Source organism: Lutra lutra, chromosome 4, assembly GCF_902655055.1.
Source record: "Lutra lutra chromosome 4, mLutLut1.2, whole genome shotgun sequence".
Taxonomy (NCBI): domain Eukaryota; kingdom Metazoa; phylum Chordata; class Mammalia; order Carnivora; family Mustelidae; genus Lutra; species Lutra lutra.
The window spans coordinates 94361775-94382801 of record NC_062281.1 but is presented as its reverse complement, the minus strand read 5'-3'; the positions used below and the strand labels follow the sequence as shown (position 1 = coordinate 94382801).

The 21027-nt window shown below is 54.1% G+C and overlaps 1 protein-coding gene across 1 annotated transcript in view; it reads left to right on the top strand.

Annotated features, from left to right (window-relative positions):
• PHGDH (phosphoglycerate dehydrogenase) overlaps positions 1 to 17620 on the top strand; it is a 31082-nt gene extending 13462 nt beyond the window's left edge. Inside the window, exons 4-12 of the mRNA XM_047726834.1 lie at positions 377 to 431; positions 532 to 630; positions 9025 to 9157; positions 9600 to 9748; positions 11055 to 11207; positions 14065 to 14197; positions 15139 to 15269; positions 16182 to 16419; positions 17320 to 17620. Coding sequence (XP_047582790.1) covers positions 377 to 431; positions 532 to 630; positions 9025 to 9157; positions 9600 to 9748; positions 11055 to 11207; positions 14065 to 14197; positions 15139 to 15269; positions 16182 to 16419; positions 17320 to 17474 — 1246 coding nt within the window. The 3' untranslated portion in view covers positions 17475 to 17620. The remainder of the gene's footprint in view (positions 1 to 376; positions 432 to 531; positions 631 to 9024; positions 9158 to 9599; positions 9749 to 11054; positions 11208 to 14064; positions 14198 to 15138; positions 15270 to 16181; positions 16420 to 17319) is intronic.
• Positions 17621 to 21027: the final 3407 nt, after the last annotated feature.

Sequence of the window (21027 nt, the reverse complement as noted above, 5' to 3'; positions counted from 1 at the left end):
TAGGTTGCGGCCTTGGATGGAAGAGCAAAGCAAAAATCCTTGGACTTCTGGAGCACCTGATGTTATCAGAGCCCCTCGGTACCCCCATTTCATTAATCCATGAGCCCTGGAGGGTTGGTTCTTTTTACCAGCCTGGAGTCACTCAGTGGTTGGGGTAGAATCAGAGCCTTCTCCCAGACCCCCTGGGAGCTGAAGACAAAAATCCTGGGGCTCCCACATCAGGTCTCGCTGATGAGTTTCCCTCTGCTGAATTCCCTTGACCCTCCTCCGTGTCTCTGCCCCTGAGCTTGGGGGAATGACCGTCAGAGGGGGGCGCTGTGCAGAACTCATGTCACAAGACTGCATGGGCCCACTGAGCCTGCGTCTGTCCTTGCAGGCAAATTCCCCAGGCGACGGCTTCCATGAAGGACGGCAAATGGGAACGGAAGAAGGTGAGTGGCCAGCCTTGCCTCGTCCCTCCCGGCTCAGTGGCCGAGGTCCCACTCGTGGTGCTTACTTCGGCCACTTTGCCTTTTGCTTCTCTGGTTGCAGTTCATGGGAACAGAGCTAAATGGAAAGATCCTGGGAATTCTTGGCCTGGGCAGAATTGGTAGAGAGGTGGCCACCCGGATGCAGTCCTTTGGGATGAAGGTAAGAGGTTGGTGAGCTCCTCTGACGTGGGGCTTCCTCGGGAGGGGCAGCTTTGCTTGAGAGAAGGTGAAGGCTTTTTCCTCGGAGGGTCTGACTGTCCTTCAGAGTCCCTGATGAAGTCGGCACGGGCGCTGGGGAGGGGAGTGTTGGCTGCCATTCTGGACACCTGAACTCAAAGTCTGGGTGCGCTCGGTGGAGGTGCCTCAGCTCTGGGTCCCAGCGGAGCTGTGGGGTCATGCAGCCTGCCCATCTTTTCCTCGCCTGCCACAAGGGCTCTTTGTTTGCCTGTGTCTTTTGCCTGTATAATTCAGAGAAACAGGAGCAAATGTGCAGCCTTCTGGCAGAGCAGTCCTTCATCCATCTTCTAGCTCCGTGCCACAGTGTGGATGGACGGAGCGGTGATGGTGTGAATGCTGTGAGAAGGTGTGGTGGCTCGATCACCTCACCTATTGCTCAGAAATCCTCCCTGATCCGTTTCCTCCTAGGACCCGGTTTCATCCTGTTCTGGGAACTCCATGGTTCTTCTAGTTGAGGGAGGGTTGTCACCCCCTGAGGCCCATTCAGGAGACCTTGCAAAGGGGGAGGCCGTAGAACCACAGAGACAACCTGTTGGGGCTGGTGATGGGGTGGCCAGGAGGCCTGTGGACGTCTCCTTGTTCTCTCCTGGTTCACTGTTTGCTGTTGGGGGATGGTGTGTTCAAACTGCGGCCGCGAAGCCTTTCGTGAAACAGAAAGGAGAACAGTTTTGACAGCCAGATCATTTCTAGAAAAGTTGACATAGAGCTGCAATGGCATTTTCCCTTTCTCCCCTTCTTCCTCCCTTTCTCCATGTCGGCCCAGCTTCATAGAGTTCAAGGGAACCTTAGAGATTAATCCTTAATTTTATATTGATGTCTGGAGTTGGTCCGTTTTTGCGCAGGCCTCCAGCAAATGGAAGGTAGACAAGAGCCCAGATAGGCTTCCCGTGGTACCGCATTGAACCTGTTCTCCCCCTCGTGTCCCTGCTCCCCCACCACATTTATTTATGCTGGCCAGACCACTTTCCTAAGCCTCAGCACATTTTTCTAGATCCCTGGAAGAGGGGGAGGCGGCCCTGCAGTATCCACTGATCATGAGGACAAACCAAAGCCAGGCCCTCCTGTGCAGGGCTGGCCAGGTGCCATGCGCCACAAGGAGCGCTCTCCCTTCCTCTTTTGTGAGGGATTGAGGGTAAGGCTTAGCTCACAGAGAATTCTGATCCTCAAAAAGTAGGGGCCTGCAGTTAAGTATGACTCCGAGTGCAGTAGACAAACGGGAGCGCCTTGCTGATGACACAGAGACTTGGGGGAAGACGTGGCTCCCCTTTCCCCACGGCCTCTGCTGGCTCACTGGGAGCCTTCGTTCTCAGGGACTTGAAACTTTGGGCCAGTGACTTACCCAGACAGAAAGCCTCGCCTCATTTCCTGAGTTGTGGAGGTGACTGGTCACCTTCTCTGTTCATCTGGCCCCGTTCAGCAACTCAGCAGCTGCGGCAGGCTTCGGAGTGGCCCAAGGAGGGAGGCAGGTCCTCAGCCCTGGGGCATGTGTTTGATTCAGAGAGGTCTGGCGCCTGCTCCTGAATGTGAATCCTGGTGTCTGGGCAGACCAGGTACCACCCAACCACATTCCCGGCGCGGCTTTGACGGTGTGGGTGGTTTCGTCTGTCGCAGCACCTTGCCGCTCCCCTGCGGGTTCTTCTGTCCAGATGTCTCTGGGGGTTCACTGTAGGCTGTCTTGCTTCTGGGATGTGATCTATGTAAAGCAGGGAAACATGCCTTGGAATGGTCACCGCCACCCCCACCCCCCGACCCTGCCAGCAGTCCTGGTCATTTCGGAGTGGCCCAGGTGGCACTTTGACTGAGCTCCCTAACCTTTCTGGGTCCAGATGAATTTTGCCTCGGGGCAGACAGATGACTGAACGACATCATCCAGAGCTCCTCCACTGATATTTGAGCTTTTGGGGAAGAGCAAGGTTTTCTAAAGGGCAAGGGAGGAAGATTCTTGAACAAGCTGTGAAAGAGATGGTTTATCAGTGTCCAGGCAGGAAACAATGATAAGTGTTTGCTAAGCACAGGTTGTTTTAAATTGCCCTTGTTCTCTCTTTGAAAACCAATATTGAACTGATTGATCAGGGTCATCCTTAGGGCTCTTATAACTACATAACTGGATGATTTGGGACCCCTGCATGGCTCAGTTGGTTAAGCAACTGCCTTTGGCTCAGGTCATGATCCTGGAGTCCCAGGATCGAGTCCCGCATGAGGGTCCCAGCTCAGTGGGGAGTCTGCTTCTCCCTCTGATCTTACTCCCTTGTGTACTCTCTGAAATAAATAAAGTCTTTAAAATTATATTTTAGTCACGTAAGATGTGAATAAATCCTCACAAAAATTGAAATATAGATTCTTATTTCTTTGATAACCACCCTAGTCCTGGTCTCACAGGTAACACCAGTTTGGTGTGTATCATCTCAGACTTTTTTCTCTGTGATTACATGGAATGCATACAGTTCTTTGCCTTTAGAGGGATCCTATGCCTATAGAAAATAGAATATTGTACACGGTGTTAAGATAAAAATGTATGTCTTAGAACAAATACATTTACCATATTTGTAAACTATTGCATGGAATTCTGTTGTATGGACAAATTGCTTTTTATTTGGCCATTTCCTCAAGAATGGACATTTACATTGTTTGGAAATTTGGACGTGAGTAAGACATTGGTGAGATCTTTCATGATACCCTTGAGGTTAAGATGGAGACTATGAGCTTGGTGCTAATGGTTTAGTAACTGGCTGAAGGATAGCTCTGTCTCAATCTGGAGGGAGATGGTATAGGACGGTGCAGGGCTCTGCCTTCTCCACTGTTTTCATCAACGGCCTGGGGGGCAGGAAGCAGGCAGAAGTGGGTAATTCTTAATAGTGTGGAATCAGATCCTAAGAGATAAGAAGGCTAGAATGATTGGCTATCCTAATAGGAAATTTAGCTAGAACCCCCATAAGTGCCCTAAAATGAGCCCCAACAGCAACTAAACACATATTGGATGTAGAGGTGTTGTTAAAAAGTTTTCTAGGGCAGGAGACCTTCGGTTGACAAAAATGCAGTGTGGTTAATGGTGGCATGGCTGATGGAAAAGGTAATGTGACTTTTGGCCACATTAAAAGAAGTATGGCTTCCAGAACAAGGAAGGTGACATTCCTCACGCTCTGTACGTGTCAGAATCTCACATACTCTGTGAGACTGCAAGCTCCGGAGATGGAAGGTGGTGATGAGAAGCTCATGTCTGTACTTCCTAAGGAAGGTTGAAGGCACTGGGGTCTCTGAAACCCCATCATGACTTGGGAGGCCATCAGATAGCTAACAGGCGGTCTGTAGAAGAGTCATGCCGTCTGAGGAGTGGATCCAAGGAGGACCAGCAGGTATAAGCCAGAGGGGACAGAGCTGCAGCCAGAGCTGGCCCCAGATGGTACGGAGAGAGAGAGTGTCCCACTACTACAGATACACACCCGAGCCTGGTTAAACACTTGGCCAGCATGTGAGGAAGAGCGGTGAGCATTAGCAGAGAGGAAGAAGCAGGTGGCTTGAAAGCTCTGATGTCTCTGAGCACCCATCATTGCCTGTGGACTACAGGTTTCTTTATCTGTGAAATGGTCTCTAGCAGTGAGTTCTCTGTGCGGCCATAGGAAATAGAGCAAAATTATTAAGGACTGTGGTTTGTTACAGAAACTTGGGAGAACCCTGTAATTAAAGAGATTGTGGACCCGGCGGCGTAGGGAGCCCTGAGTAGTTCCTGCTCAGGGATCTCTGCAAAGCACGTGAAGATCATCCGTATTACCCCCTTCCCTCCCTGGCCCTGGGGTCTTTCCCAGGCTATCACCCAGGCTGTTAATCACTAATAAGGCTGTTAATGGGAGACTGACATCTGACCCCTTCCAGAGTATCGTGATTTAAGAGTGGACCTCTTTATGCGACAGGAGCGATCGGCAGAGACGCTTTTGTGCTCAGATGTTGGGGATGGACTGCCCCCCGTCCTTTCTTTGTCACTATCCAGTCCCTCAGGGAAGCGGGGATCCTAGGCCTTAGCTCTGCTAGGGAGCTTAGCCACCTGGCTCCCCAGCAGTATCCAGGGTGTGTGTGGTGGGGTTGGTTGGAGGAGAGCCTACCGAGGCTGCCCCTCCCAACCGGCACAGGCCTGGAAAGGAATCTTCACGAGCCATCTGAGAGCACCTGCTGGCATGCTCTGAGCCACATGGCGCAGATGTGGGTTTCAGGAGGGTTCTGGCAGCCTGTAGCCTCCAGGTGGTCTGAGTCATCCGAGTCTGAGGCCCTATGGCGTTCCTTCTTCCTGAAGCTTTTTCTCAATCATGTTGCTGAAGAACAGGTTCTACACTTTGGAGACACAGCTCATGCATGCTGGCATGGCCCCTAGAATGTGTTGGCCTAAGCTAACAGGCCCAAGCCAGCCAGGAGCTGAGCCTTGTGTTCTCTTACGAAGGTCTTCTGTGAGGAGCAGGCCAGCATCTCTTACCAATTTCTTGGAGGACAGTGTTGTGATGAATCCAAACTTAGCCCAGAGGATTGGACATTGAACCCGAGATGCCAGGTGTCCCTGGTTCTTCCAGGCCCAGCCAATGTTTACTGAGGTCTGCTGTGTCAGTTACTGTGCTCACAATGACCCTTGCGGGGTCAGTATCCTTACCCCAGGCTTACAGATAAGGAAACTGAGGCCCAGGACGCTTTTACGATAGGTTCAAGATAATAGGACTGGTAAATGATGGAATCCAGCTTAAAGTCCGGGTCTCCCGACCTCTAGTCTGGTACCCTTTGTCCTGCATCACCACCACCGTCTTTGTTCCTGATCCATGTTGGTTAAATGGTCACTGTGCTCAGCCTTACTCAGGATAGTAGCTTCCCAGGACAGCAGCTCCTATCACCTACTCTGGTAACTAGAATTCCTACTACCCTAGAGTACTGATTTTTTTTTTTTTTTTTTTTAAGTTCGTCCCAGAGCCTTAAGTTCTAGAAAGTACCTTAGGGACACAGGGAGGGAACCCTAGAGAAAGAGAGTAGGTGGTGGGGCTTCTGGGCCTTCACCTCTGCCTCTTTGGTCAGTTTTTAGATTGGGTTTCCATTTAAGATTTCATTGTGTGAAGGGAAGAGAGTTTGAATCCTAAGCTGAAAGACTTGGCCAGAGGTAGTAAGAGGGTGTGATAGTTAGGCTCCGTTTTTGGAGCCTCCTTACCATGAAGGACCCCTCTTTCTCTGGCATCTACTGCCAAGCCAGAGGGCCCAGGGCAGCCATGGTCAGCCTCTCAAGGCTGCCTTCTACGATTCCAACTAGGAAGTGGCTTTGGAGTACCTCTGGAAAAACTAGAGTTCCCCTGCTGCCCAGCATCAGGAGTCTGTCCTGAGGCTGGGGTTCAAGTGGGGAACCCCTCCGTGGGTCTCCCTAAGGCTTCTCTATAAGAATAGTCTTCGGACGGTCCATATCCGGAATCGTTCCACCTTCCGTGGATCGGTACTTCTGACCCTCTCCAGGACACGTCAGGACCCTACTCAGACACTGGTCTTCTGAGCCCAATGCTACTCTTTCCAGTCTCCGCAACATGGTCTCCTGGTATAAGAATCCCAGCTCCTGGCGGTGTTCAGCTCCCATCTGCTCAGGGTATCTCCAGTGAAAAATGAAAACAGTTTTCTCAGTCGAATTCTTCCCTGCAGTTCTCTGCAGGTGAGCAAGAGAAAGGAAGCCGAGTCACAGCCTGTTGACCACTGTGGGAGATGCGTGTCTCCTCCTGGCCCATGTGCTCCCCATTAGCTGCAGGCACCCGCCACTGGGCCATGGGGCCTGGCTCAGCCCTCGGGACCCTTCCTCTCTGTGGGTTGTTTCTTGGCTCCCAAGAGCCTGGAAGACCCAGAGTAGGGTGGACTCGCCTCCGTCGGGCTCGGCTTTGTGACCTCTGCTGGTATCTCCCCTCCTCTTCCCACTCACACGAACAAAGAACATCTGGATTAGAGATGAACGGGGCCATTGTTCCGGGCGGCCTCCAAGCCGGTGGCCAAAGATGACATGGAGGAGTCCGGGCAGGGGTCCTGGGATCCTCTCCCCTCGCCTGGACGCTTCATTGTCCCGGCTGAAATGAGTGGGTTATAGCTGAGGGGAATGGCCACGGGAACTGTGGTGGTCAGGAGCTTGAGATCTACAGCCTCTCCCCCTATGGTCCAAAAGCTATACCTCATTCATAACCACATCCGCGTCTTCTCTGGAAGGGCTGAATTTTACATAGAAATACTCTTTGCCTTTATTTTCTAAGATGACTTTTCTCTTCCCCCGAAAGAGATTCAGGATGAGAAGGGGCAATGTTGCAAAGCCCAGGAAAGCCTAAGGGAGAAAAAAAAAATGAATTCCACCACACAGAGATGACCATGGTCAGAGTATCCTGCTTTCTGTGGAGTTGGTTTGTTCTTGTTCAATCCCTAGCCTCCTCTGAACATTCTAGGATTCACCTGTAACCTTTTAGAGTTAAGGGAACTGCCTTTTCAAGGAACACTGAGTTGTTGAGTCTCGGAGCAAGGGATGACTATGAAATCACCCAGCCAGCTTCTTTACTTTTTGAACTGAGGACTCAGGTCTGGGCCTCCTGGTTCAGCATCCGTACCTTGGCGCCTATAGTTCTGTCCAGGTCAGTTGTCTGTCCTGCCTTCTTGAGGAGAGTGATGCCTTTGAGATTGTAATGGCTCCCCACCTCTGTCCCCGCAGTCAGTGCCGCTGACATGGACCCAGCTGATGGAGAGAGCCCTGGGGGGGCCTCCCCGGTAGACCACACAGAAAGTGGATTAAGTGTTTGCGGTAATGAGAGGTACAGATACTTCCTGGCTGGTTATGGATTCTTCCCAGCTGCTGGTGTGGACGTGGTCATCTCTAATGCCTTGCCCTTGCTGGGGAGATGTGTGACCGGCACCCAAGACTGTTGCTATCTACTGCACTCCTGTTTTCTCAGGTGGGGCTGGGAGCCTCCTGACCTCGCCCCACATTTGAGGGATGGGCACTTGTGGTACAGGCTCTCGGATCCAAATGGTGGTTCTTGTCCCCCCTTGACCATCTCCCCCCCTTGTAAAATGGGGAAATCCTATTGCCTAATCCATTGGGTCTGAGGTGAAAGCCCCTAACACACAGTAAACGCTAAAGGAATGTTTGCCATTAATAGCTACGACTACGTGACCTTTCTTCTGAGCTTTGGCTTCCTGACTTTCCTTCTTGCCCTCACCTGTATCTGAGGACCTTTGGCAAGTTTCGTGAATCTGATGTAGTTTGTACCCCCCAGAGTTCCCTGCCTGCCTCCCTTGCTCCCTCCCTTCTCCGCAGCCTTAGAGAGGTCCATCCTCCCCTGCCAGCCCAGAATAAGCTTCTTTCTGGGTCCTTCCCCATCCATGGTGCCTTTATACCTCCCTTTTCCCTCTTCTTAATGTGCTTGCACCCTGTCCCCGTCAAACCTGCTTTATTGAAAAGATCTATCCTGGGGCGCCTGAGTGGCTCAGTGGGTTAAAGCCTATGCCTTCAGCTCAGGTCACGATTCCAGGGTCCTGGGATCGAGCCCCGCATCGGGCTCTCTGCTCCACAGGAAGCCTGCTTCCCCCTCTCTCTCTGCCTGCCTCTCTGCCTGCTTGTGATGTCTGTCTGTCAAATAAATAAATAAAACTTTTAAAAAGAAAAAAGAAAAGATCTATCCTTAGTCCTTTAGACCTCCATGTGGCTAGTCTCCAAGTTAGGCCTTCCAAGACTGGATGCATTTGAATGAAGTCGTCGAGAGGGGCCCAGACTCTGCCTGCTGCTGTGTCAGCATGCCCCTCCCCAGCGGCCGGGCTTGGTCTCCTTGATAACCCTGCTCTGCACCCCTGCCCCCTCCTGCTTCTTTCTTATTCTGTGAAAAAAGTCAGGTCCCCCGCCTGTTTTTTGGCCCAGAGGGTCCTCCGCTGTGGCCAGCCTGTCCTCCCCCGGCTGGTCATACCCTTTGAGCATGTCGCTGCTCCCCATGTGGCTGTCCTGCCTCTCCTGGGCTCCCTCCTTGCTAAGGGTTCCTGAGCTCCACCTTATCCAGCCACACACGTGTACACTTGCTCCTCATGCGTGTGTTCGTGGTTAAGAGCTTAGAGGTAAACAAACCTCCCTTCGCGCTCCGGGCCTGCCCCTCCTAATGTGTGAGCCCAACTTTCCTCATCTCGAAAGCAGAATGGTAGCAACCCTTACTGTGAGTGGCATTTGGAAAGGCTTAGCAGTAGTGCTTGGTAGATGCTCAAATAATGTCCACCATTATTAATAATACCAGTACTGATCAGGGACAGCGACATTCACTTGTGTCTTAGTCTCTCTCTCGCTTCTGGCCAGACTGTAGGGTACGACCCCATCATTGCGCCGGAGGTCTCGGCCTCCTTTGGTGTCCAGCAGCTGCCCCTGGAGGAGATCTGGCCTCTCTGTGACTTTATCACTGTGCACACGCCTCTCCTGCCCTCCACCACAGGTAGGTGTGTCCCTGCTTGTGGGTCAGCCACAGAAACCACTGCCCAGGTAAGTGTGGGCCCTTGGTCTGCACCTTCCGCACACCCTGGGGACTAGGTCCGTCGAGCACGGAGGGATGCTTTGCTGGCTTTACCTGCCCCACACGGAGGAAAGATGAGCTAGCTGGAAACACATGAGCGGGCCGGATGTGCACGAACAGTGACCCCATGGTTTTTTCCTGGGGCCACTGCTTCCCTCCCTGGTTCCAGGGATCTACTCAAAGTACTCACAGCTCAGGGACCTTTAAGATGTTTTTAAACAGAGTTTGGTCTAAATCCAGAACAGGGACTCTGGCCCCAGAGCCAGCTGAGGAGGGAGAGGTGAGGCCAGAGAGGCTGTGGGCCCGTGGGGAAGGAGAAGAGGCGAGGCACCCGGGCCACAGGAGAGCTCTTCCCTCATTCCAGGCCTGCTGAACGACAGCACATTCGCCCAGTGCAAGAAGGGCGTGCGCGTGGTGAACTGCGCTCGGGGAGGGATCGTGGACGAGGGGGCCCTGCTCCGGGCCCTGCAGTCTGGTCAGTGTGCTGGTGCTGCGCTGGACGTCTTTACAGAGGTGAGTGCCTGCAGGAGGGAGGGGAGCGCTGAGCAGAGGGGCCCAGGACCCAGAAGACCCAGTGTGCACAAAGGGCTCCGGCTTAAGGGCAATAGCATCCATAGCAAACTGGAGAAATTCCATTGCTAAAAATAATGCCATTGTGGTTTCGGGAGCCCTGGCAGGGCATAGCTTGGAGGCAGCCATGTTGGCTTTCAGCAAAGCCAGATTTTAAATAGGACCCAGTCCCTGGTCTTAGGCTCCCTGGACTGCTGCCATGTGGGAATTCCACGGAGGAGGTGAAGCAAATCCGTTCTGAGGTTGAGGATTTGGGGCAGGATTTAATGTGTTGATACAGGTCTTTGATGAAATGAATCCCGTTCAAGAAAACATCCCACCCAGTGTCCGTTGGCTTTCCCTGCCTTCCTCTCTTGTGGGGAGGAAAGGCAGCCTGAGGACAATGGCTAGAAGCGTTCTCCTGTGTCCTGTGTGGGCTGCTGTCCCTGCCTCCCTGTCGGAACCAGAGATTCCATCTTTGCTCACCTGTTTCCCTGCCTGCTCTTTTGCTTACACCAAAGGGAATGATGGACAGTGCATGTCCACTCAAATCCTCTTGGCCTCTCTTCAAAGTCCTGCCACCAGCATCACAGATCCAGGGGAAAGAGTTCCCTGGCTCAGCCCCTCCCTTGCTGTCCCTGGCCTTCCTGTGGCCCCCGGTACTGTGTGGACAGCACTCATAGGCCCAGGTGGCCAGAGAAGGGGCCTGAGTGACCCTCCCAAGGGCAGTACATGGTGCCCAGTAAGCAGAAGGGATGGAGAGGACACTGGAGGGTGGGCAGAGGTGCTCAGGGGGCCCACCTGTCGTGGTGAGAGCCAGGTTGGGACAGCTGTGCAGAGGGCCTGTGAAGTCTGATGCCGTGAGGAGCTGTAAGTGCTGGCAGGATTCCCGGGTGAGGGTAAACTCGAGGGAAGAACCAGTAGCAGAAACAGTAGCTTCCACTGGCTGAGAACCTTCTGTTCTTATACATATCACAGTGTGCACAAAGTGATACGAGATGAGTAGTATTAACCCATTTTATAGATGGGGAAGTCAACGCACAGAGAGGTGCAATTTACTCAAGGACACATAGGTATAAGTGGGGAGCTGAGAGGCAAATCCCATCCCTAGCTCTGTCCACGGGGCTGTGGAGGGACACTGATGAGAAGCCAGTTGCTCAAAAACCCATGACGTCTCTGGCAAAACCGAAATGGAAGGTGTCCTCCCCCTTGCCCGCATCCTCTCCAACTTCCCCTGGCAGCCAACAGAGAGGTGTCTCTTCCTGGGCAGGAGCCACCACGGGACCGAGCCTTGGTGGACCACGAGAGCGTCATCAGCTGCCCCCACCTGGGCGCCAGCACCAAGGAGGCCCAGAGCCGCTGTGGGGAGGAGATCGCCATCCAGTTTGTGGACATGGTGAAGGGGAAATCTCTAGCGGGCGTGGTAAGTACGGCCAAGTGAGGCTGGGGCCCCCGAGGGCAGAGGGAGGAGCAGGGTAGGGGAGGGCGTTTGGTTTTGGCGAAGGTGACTGCTCCGGGAAGCAGTGGTGTGCTGACCAGATTCAGCCCTGGGAGCTGGAGATAAGCGCTCCTCTGGAGCCAGCCCTCTGGGTTGGCTAACGGTGGTGGGGGGGTGGGGAGCAGCAGGGAGCGGCCTGGCCCTGCTATATTGTCGCTTTGCTGCCGAGATTGTGGCTTTTCCCAGGGTCCAGGCTTCAGAGAAAGGCTCCTTTGTTCTCCACATGCCTTGGGAGTGAAGGAGTGTGGCTTGGGTGATGCCGGATGCCGTGGAGCGGCGGGTGGAGGGCTGGCCTCTGGAGAAGCCTGTCAAGGCCCTCTCTCACCTCCTAGGCCTGAACGTTCCTTTTACGGTATCCATCCTAGAACTCTGGGCAGGGCGAGTCCCAGCCCCCACAATGAACCCTCCAGGCCCCCTTTCTGTCCTCAGATCATGGCCTAATGTCCTTATTTCTTGTCTTAGCTCACACTGCGCCCTTCCTGGCATGTTTCTCCCCCAAGCTTAACCTGACCTATACTTCCAGGCCTGTCTCCTCCGTTCAGTCTTTGGATGTTCCTTAAGCTCCAGAGGGTACCAGATGCTGTCCTAGCCCTTTGCGGGTCACAGATGAGTAAGGCAAGCATAGCTCTCCTTTAGGGGCTTGCCACCCCTTCACAAAGACTTGCTTGGTCTTCCCAGCCGCCTCCACCCTTTTGCAATGAACCACATTCTCTCTTATTAAGATTTCCTGAGTTTGTATCTTTAAATTCTGAATTCTCTGAGGACAAAAAAAAGCCCAGGATGTAAGCTTCTCTGCAGCTGTGTGGCTCTCTGGGAACAAGGCGGGGGCGGGGCTGAGAGTGAAACGCGAGCTTCCTGGCTGACCCTCTGCTGGGGATTTTCATTGCTGAGGAGAGAACCATAGCAGGAGAGACACGGCATGCTTTGTTCAATCTGCCAGCCCTGGTGTGATGGCCCAGCTCCCTGGGCCACCATGCCTTCTAAACACCACCCCCCCCCCCCCCCCCCCGGGAGAGTAAGGGAGCCAGCTCCTCCCCTGAAGGACCCCTCAGGGCCACCCTGGTGGCAGCTACAGGATGGTGGTAAATGACGATGATGACGATGATGCTTGGCCTGCCCATCTGTGTGCCTCTCCCCTCTCTGGTCTGCGTCTCTTGGCTCCTCAGAGCATGGGACACTTTTTCATTCCTTTTGCCCATATCACTTCTGAGCCACTCTCCCCAGGTGATGCGCTGAGACCAAGGCTGAGGCTTGGGTTGTGGCCAGTGCCAGCCAGTCAGGGCTGGGCCTTTCCCTCCAAGGCCCGTTGCCAGGCAGGCCTCTGCCCTCACTGTTGCAGCCCTTGGGAGTCACTGTGGTGGGTGGCATGTGAAGGGGATTCCTTGCCACCAGCTCCGCCAGATGGAACTAGATAGACTGTACCTATCCTCTAGCAGGGGTAAAATCTCGCAGTCAAAGTCATTAAGCTTGGGCAGATTTCAGTCTCTGGCCAAAGTGGCTGGTAGTCCTACAGTAGGCTTTTAGAAAGAGAGACATTTGTGTCACATGGGAAATCTCTCATTCTCCATGTCCCTCTCCAGTTCAGTTTTGTCAGAACCTTAGACGCAGATGAACATAGGATCAAATGTGCTCAAGGGCGCCTGACTCTTGGAGCCCTTCGGCTGGCTTTCCAGACCTGCCGTGAGCATCCTCAGTGCGGGTTCCACGGGGGCTGTCTGGAGGTCACTTCCTCCGTCCACCTGCTGTAGCCTCAGCCCAGCCCACCGGCATGCGGGCCTGCATCTCTGCTCCCAGCAGCTGGCCTGCCCTCATCCCACCTCCTGGTTCACTGCTGGTCTTTTCTGTGTCATTCTGGAGAGGAGCAGGGGGAGAGCCGCCGCGGGAGCCCTCAAGCAAGGCGGCTGGCCGCACAGAAGGGTCTGCTGGGAAGCCCTGCCCCCTTGACCATTTTCAACATGGGCAGCCTGTTTGATTCGTATCAAACCCTGCGTTTCGAATTAAATTCTTCTTAGATCCTTTGGTTCTCTTTACACACTGACTCACAAAAGTGGCCAGTGCTTAATTCGAAGCCAGACCATCATGAACCACAACATGGAATTGCAGTTTTGACCTGCGACAAGCTGGCTTTGTTACCAAGCCCCTGGTGGGGATCCAGCTGTCTGGAACCTAGAGTTAACAACTTTAGAAGGACATGTGGCTTTGGTCCTTGCCGGCTGCCCAGCATGCCTCCTGGTGGACTTCCCGTGGGCCAATGTTTGAAGAGTGATAGGGTCGTTGAGGATATGTGAATCCAGCTTTATAAATTGTGCTGTTTGGCCAAAGTGATTAATGACAATGTAAACACATACTCTCTTTTTTTAGTTGACATGTAAATAAAAAGGAAGGCATCTTGGAGAGACCTAGCGTAGGTCCCATTAGTCCGCGACTCAATATCCCTCTTGTATCAGAGACCCACCTTCGTATTGTGCTGTCCAGACCTTTCCCAGCACGGGAAAAACCAGTCTCCTGTGGAGGGCATGAAGCAGGCACAGTTCAGTGGTAAGAGAAATGCCTTTTTCCTGCTTCTGGCAATCTGGAATGGTCTTAGCCTTTTGTGTTCTTTCCTTGCTCTACAGCTCTCCCAAGCTAAAGGCACAAGTCATTGTCTTGTTGGTGCCTGATGGAAGTTGTCTCCACATTCCCCAACCCAGGCACCGGAAACAAGGATGGCCCTGTGCCTTCTGCTCTCCAGGTGGAGCTGTGCCTCTTCCTGACCTCAGCTCTGTTCCCCTTTTCTGTGCAGGTGAATGCCCAGGCCCTCACGAGTGCCTTTTCTCCACATACCAAGCCTTGGATTGGTCTGGCAGAAGCTCTGGGGACCCTGATGCGAGCTTGGGCTGGATCCCCCAAAGGGACCATCCAGGTGGTAACACAGGGTGAGTTGGGGATACTGCAGAGGGAGGGGAAGAGGGTTGTGTCTGCAGCAGGTCACAGTGAGGGGCTGGCAAGTGACTTGACCCTGGTCCTTGTGATTCCACGTCCCATGTTCTGTCTATATGCGGCTCACTTGCTACCCAGTGGGGACACAGGGAAGGGTACAGAAAATCACTGGGAAATATGTGATTTTCATAAATCACATTTCAATAGTGTTTTAAGATAGACATGTGCTGAATGCAAAAAGAAAATTCCACGAGAGACAGTTTTCATGGGAGAGGCAGCTGGTGGGTGGAGGGAGTCCCAGAGAAGCCATGAGACCTTTGATTCTGGGTCTGACCCTGTTGCTTACCTGCCATGGACATCCCCTTCTCTGACTTTGGGCTCTTCGTGTCTAAAGCGAGAGTTGGGATGGCTGTGCTAGATTGACCATGGGACAGTTCGTACTCTGTGACGTAGTGAGGCGGGTCCTCGGGTAAGTGGGTGGTCCTCGGGAGCCTCTGCTCAGCTGGTGAGCGGGGAATGAGGACAGCGCCCTAAATGTCTGACCTGAGGGTCTGGCTGGGCTCCCACCACTTTCACAGTGACTCCAGCCTGTGCAGATGTAGTTGAGAGACTGCGGAAGGCTCTAGTTCCCTAAACCCTGTGGAGGCTTGTCTTCCCTATGGTCTGTAGGGCATCTGAGCTCGGGGATGGTGAGACCCTGGGCATTGCCAGTGACAGGACAAGTCAGAGCTGGGGGAACCCCAGAGGAAACAAGGCAGGGAACGGGCACAGTCACTGTCTGTCTGCCTTCCAGAAGGAAGCAGGACAGCCTCAGCCAGTTGGGCTTGGCGCCCCCAAGGTGGTCAGGAGTCCGTGACCCGAAGCTAGGTAATGGTGATCTGCCGGCTCTGGCGTTGCTTAACCAACAGCGACCTCATGGTAGTTTCTCTGTCCCCAGGAACATCCCTGAAGAATGCTGGCAATTGCCTAAGCCCCGCGGTCATTGTCGGCCTCCTGAAAGACACTGCCGATCAGGCGGATGTGAACTTGGTGAATGCCAAGCTGCTGGTGAAAGAGGCCGGCCTCAATGTGCGTGTCCCCCTGCCCCCTTGCCTCTCCTGTCGGCGCTTTCTCTCCTTGCATTTTCAGAGCAGGCTCCTAGCCCTGCTTGTGGACCGGGACCCCAGGGCGCAGCTCCTGCTGTTGATGTGGTCCACCTGGGCCGGGCAGCTCGGATTTCTCCATCTGCCAAGCAGACGCAAGGCCTTGCTCTGAGCCTTGCTAGAGCGAACTGAATGCTCTTGAAAGTGCTTTGTGCACCAGTGCCCTGTGCGTGCGAGGCGGCGGCAGCAGAGGCCCTTTACGGCTGGGGAGCGTGAGGAGCCCGCGGTCTCTGGTGGGAAGCTGGGGGGTGGCCAGCGGGCGGTGTCTGACCCCATGCAGGGCTCTGTTTCCTGCCGCCCCCAGCCCCCTGATCAGCTTGCTGCCTCGGAAGCCAGCAGTGTGTCCTCTTAGCCTCTGCTGCCCTCACGCTGACCCTTCGATGTCTTCCCTTCTGGTTTCCTTTTTAGATCGCAGGCTGCATCCCTCAGCTTGTGGGAGCTGGCAGGAACTGTGGGCAGCACAGCCCTCACGTCTCTCCTCCTCTGCTCCCCCCTCCACTAGGCCACTGACTCTGTTCAGGAAGTAGTGAGCTGGAGGGACCCGGCTGCGTGGGCCTCTGGGACAGGCCTCCCTCCTTTCTACCTCCTTCCCAGCTCCGAGCCTTCACCTGTACCTGGCAGACCCCTCCTGGCCTTCCCTTGAGGGAGGCCATGCGCTGTCCCAGGAAGCTAATGCTCAGGACCACCAGGCTTGGCCCATTTGCCCTCTTCTCCGGCCTTGAAGTGCTGAGCATGTTGGCCCCGCTGCAGCCCTACCAATCGGCTGCTGGGTGGATGCAGAGGGTGGGTGCCATACAGCTGGGAGGACTGACCGTGGCTCCTTTCCTTCTCCCTGCAGGTAACCACCTCCCACAACCCTGCAGGGCCAGGGGAACAGGGCTCTGGGGAAGGCCTCTTGACCGTGGCCCTGGCAGGTGCCCCCTACCAGGCTGTGGGCTTGGTCCAGGGCACCACGCCCGTGCTGCAGGCGCTCAACGGAGCCGTCTTCAGGCCAGAAGTGCCTCTCCGCAGGGGCCTGCCCCTGCTCCTGTTCCGGGCCCAGCCGTCTAACCCTGTGATGCTACCCACCATGATCGGTGAGGAGGGCTCTGTGGAGCTTGCCTGCGTCCTTGAAGCCGGGGCGAGTGTGCGTGCGTGTGTGCATGTGTGGATGTGTGTGACAGAAGGGATTCTCTCCTGGGATTGGACTCCATGGGCCTTGGCCTCCTTTAGCTTCGTCTCAATATTTCTGGATCTGCAGCATACAGAGGGTCTGTCAAGCCAGTTTCTGAACATCTGGGAAGGGGATACAGAGTTCAGAGGTAGCAGAGCCACGTGGCAGGGTAGAACCCCAGAGCCCCTGTCAACCGTCCTGCTCACCGTCGTGAAGCTCACAGTGTAGACCTGCCTGCAGGGCTGTGTCCCAGGAACTCTGAGCTTTTGAGTGCAGGTTTCCTTCTTCTGACCGCAGGCCCTGGGGGCCAGCCTGCCTACCACGTCAGGGCGTCCGTTCCAGCAGTCCGCGGACATCATGGACCTGCCCCAGGACCCTGGCTGTGGGGCCCTGGGCGTTCTGAGCGTTTTGGAGCACTTCCAGGTGTGGAAGAATGTGTCCGCAGACCTCAAAAGGCCTAATTTCACCATCCTTGCCAGTTGACCAGAGGAACTTTCCCCTGCTTTGCTCCTTTGCTCTTGGTCTGGATGAAACTGACGACCGGCGAGTCAGGAGATTGCTCTAACTCTAAGCAATTTGTGGCTGGATCATTCCTTCTCTGCTGACCAGATGGTCAGGGTTCTACAGAGTCTCTGAATAGTGAAGGAGGCTGGGCAGGTGCCCTCTTGTTCCATCTCTTCACTCTCTGATTCTGAGACCATCCCTCCCCCACGTCTCACTGCAACTTTGCTCACAGGGGTCCAAGGCTTCTGGCCCTGCTCCCAGCCTCTTGCTTCTTCCCCTGTGCCCTCTGCCAACCAGCGGTTTTCCTATCTACTTCCAGGCCTCCTGGCAGAAGCAGGCGTGCAGCTGCTGTCCTACCAGACCTCGGTGGTGTCAGATGGGGAGACCTGGCACGTCATGGGCATCTCCTCCCTGCTGCCCAGCCTGGAAACATGGAAGCAGCATGTGACTGAGGCTTTCCAGTTCCACTTCTAAGCTTTGGGGAGGTTTTCTGAAGAAATCTGCCCACTGTGATCAACAGAGGAGATCCACGTTCCTGAGGCTGACAGCTGCTTACTCTGCAGACCTTGGCTGACCCCCATAATGCAGCAATAACCACCTAATAAAGAGCCTGCCCCAAATATCCCTGCGTCTCTCTGTTATTACGCTGCAGATCCACCAGAGGGCAGCCGTGGGCTGTTGCAGCAGGTTCCTTGGCAGGAGGGTTGGGGATGTGGAGGGAGACCGGGGTGGGCAAAGAGCATGCCTAGGTGTGTGCTCAGAAGAGGGATCTCTCTCTTGCCTGTCTCAGGTTGTTCAGAGGCATCTTTATGGGAACACAACTCAGTATCTCCGATTCCTGTGGTGTTTCGGATCCCTTCCTTCTGGGGGTATACACGCACGTTAATAAATGTATCAGTAAAGAGGCACAGCCCTTCACGCCAGACACTGGGCTGGGTTATTTGTCCCAGAGGAGGGTTAAAGCCCAGACCATTCCCAGCGAAGTCTCCGTCCACTGGGAGGGACAGCACACAGAGGCCCCTGGGTGTGGTGGGGTGTGTGTGAATTCTGTTGAGTCCAGGGGAGTGATTGAGCAGAGCATGGTGTCTGAGATGTTGGGAAGGTTTCATAAGGGAAAGTGTATTAAGGTATGAAGCATGAGAATATTTGCCTATCTCACAAAGCCGGCTCAGTATAGATTGGACAGTATATTACTTGACATTAAAAAAAATGTGATTTTTCTGAAACACGGCAGAATGGCACTCCTGAACCTAAGGGCGTCAGCTTTTAAGGGTCTCCCCGCCGCATTTGTAGGGGATGACCCATCCCCACCTTGGGCTGAATGGCATCTGCTTTTGAGGCTCCCGACTGGACGGAGAAGGTTGGACCAAGGCAGCTGATGGGCACAGTGGGTGCAAACCCACCACTTTGGCCTCTTTGTGCTGAGATTGAGCAAAAGGTCCACGAGAACCACCAGGAATCAGCGGCTGCACCGTGTCTGCAGTGCCCTTGGAGAAACAGGTGTGTTCTGGCCTGGCTGTAGCAGACCTGGAAGGGGCGGGGGGGTGGCCTTCGAAGAATATTTAATTCTCCTATACCTTTGTTTCCTCATCTGTATGAATGGGGTGCCTCAGAGCTCCAGTAACAAAGGGATTAAAACGTTTCATCCCTTTGAGGGTGGACAGCAGTTCTCCCTCAGTTTCTCATTGAGTCCTTCCCACTAAGGAGACCTTCCCTTGAGGCCACTGATCCTAGAAAAACAGGCTGAGATGGATGGAGTTAGAAATTCTGTTAAAATTTGAGCTCAATATTTAGTCTCTTGGCCTCATTCTCCGAAATTCCCTGGACACACCATACTTGGGGCTCAGAGGTGGTCAGAACCAGTTCTGGAGGCTCAAATTACTTGAGCATCTCCAAACAGCCTCCTAGCCTTGGGTGGCATGGGCAGGCCGGGGACAGTTTCCTTGCATCCCTCCCGTCCCGTGGCTGTCCACATAACTCCCAGATCAAAAAGGGCAAGATTCTCACAATCCAGCTGGCGCCCCACAGAGGGAGCTGTTTCCTTGGTGTTGCTCTGTGGCATTGCCGCCGTACCTCACCTTAGAGTGCCATGTCATTCCATGTACCTCGACTAGGAAGCAGAGCTGTGACGGAAGTGGTCGGCTGGCCATTCTTCACGTCCAGTTTAATAGGACATGTGATACACTCTTCTCGCGGCTCAGTGCCTTTAGCTGGTGATCCCTTCATCCTCTTCCCAGCCCCAAGTCAGCCAGGGCGATTTCTTGCCTCTGCAGGTTTTTTTTTTTTTTTTAAACACTTTATTTGAGAGAGAGAGTGAGAGAGCATGAGTGGAGTGAGGGGCCGACCGAGAAGCAGACTCCCCGCTGAGCAGGACCCTGAGATCATGACCTGGCTCAAGGCAGACGCTTAACGACTGACCCACCCAGATGCCCTTGCAGGGAGAGTCTTTGCCTGCCAGTGTTATCTAGACAAGGAAACAAATGGTAGGAGCAGACCTGAAGGTGAGCATGGGACAGGGCAACTGGAAATCCTTCCCCGCTATGTTGACCTTACATGGAGGGGAGGGCTTTGTTCAGCAGCCAGCAGGCATCCATTTCAATGAAGTGCTTCCAGAGCTGCCATAGGAGGGCCCAGGGCTCAGTACCAAAGCTGGTAAAGAAGCGGACCCGAGGGGGGCCAGGAATCCCGGCCTGCGGGGTGGAGGCAATGACCAATGGCGTTCTGAGTGCCTGGAGTTGAACCAGGGCTGATAATCACCTGGCGTGCCTGGGGCACGGGCAGCATCCGTTCAACCCTTCAGCACCCTGACATCCTCATTGTCAGATCTTATTCTCACTCCCACATCGTGTCCAAAGGACTCCTGAGTGGAGGCACCGGGTGACATGAAGGGCCTGGTTGCTAAGGCCGATGGAGGCAGTTTCAGCACCAAGACCCCCCAGTGAGCTCCGTATGGATAGACGGCAAGGCCCAGAGACTTTTATTGGGAGTAGGGACTTTTGCCCATAACTCCGATGCCACGCCAGAGATCTTAGGGAAGGCATATGCTGTTTTGTGGGAATGCCATCTAGACTAAGGGCCTCCAGGCAGCTCGCAGGGGAGGAGCTACGGCTGGCAGAGAGGGGCAGTTGGTGGAACAGGAGGAGTTCAGCACGCACCTGGAGAGAGGGCTGGGGAAGTCAGCTGAACTCCTCCTGAGTTCTGAACTCAAATCGGGTTTATCTTGGATTTTCTGGTGCGTGTGGGGATGTGGACAGCCTTGGGCCAGCCGTGAAGTGGGCGGGCTCAGATCTCATTCCCTTCTGCCCCGTGCCCCCTTATCTCTGGCAACACCGCTCCTAGCCAGCCCTGTTTCCCACCAAAGGAAGCCAGCTTCTCTTCTACAAAACGGGGCAGCTGAGGAAGCTTTTTAAAAGACCTGGTATCCTTCCTCCCCCTCCCACACCAGCTCAATTCCCACTGCCATGGACCCTTGCTACTTTATAAGAGGGTCCTAGAATAAGCAGTGGCCTAACCCAAGGGAGACAAAGCAATCTCTAGCAGAAGAATTCCCGCTAGGTATCAAAATGCAGGTTTTTTTGGCTGGAGGAGTCAAGAGCATGCCGCATTAACCTCTGCTTGGTGTGTATTTGCCCAGAGAACACTGGCAAGGCCTGGGCAAGGAGCTGCAGCCGCCCTTGAGCTCATTTCTGGCCGGGTCTACAGGTGGTGTCTTTAGATCAGGGAAGGAAGCTGGGCGCAGCTTTGTTCTCCTGTGCTTCTTGGAGAATGGAATGGGATGGGGATGGGGTGTGTGAGGTGAGCACTCAGTGGTGGGGTCAGGTGGGGGTCACGGAGAGTGGGGCCCTCAGAGCCGGGGTGTCCGGTAGTCTCCTCGGCATGTCAACTGGTGCCTGTTTTGAGCCTTGGTTTTTCCAAGCAATGCAACGAGGGACTGCCTCCTTCTCTAACTTTTGGGTTGTGTTGTTTGGGCTTAGTACCAGCTGCAACATCTAGAAACTGACGGAAAAACTTAAGAAATGAGTAAAGC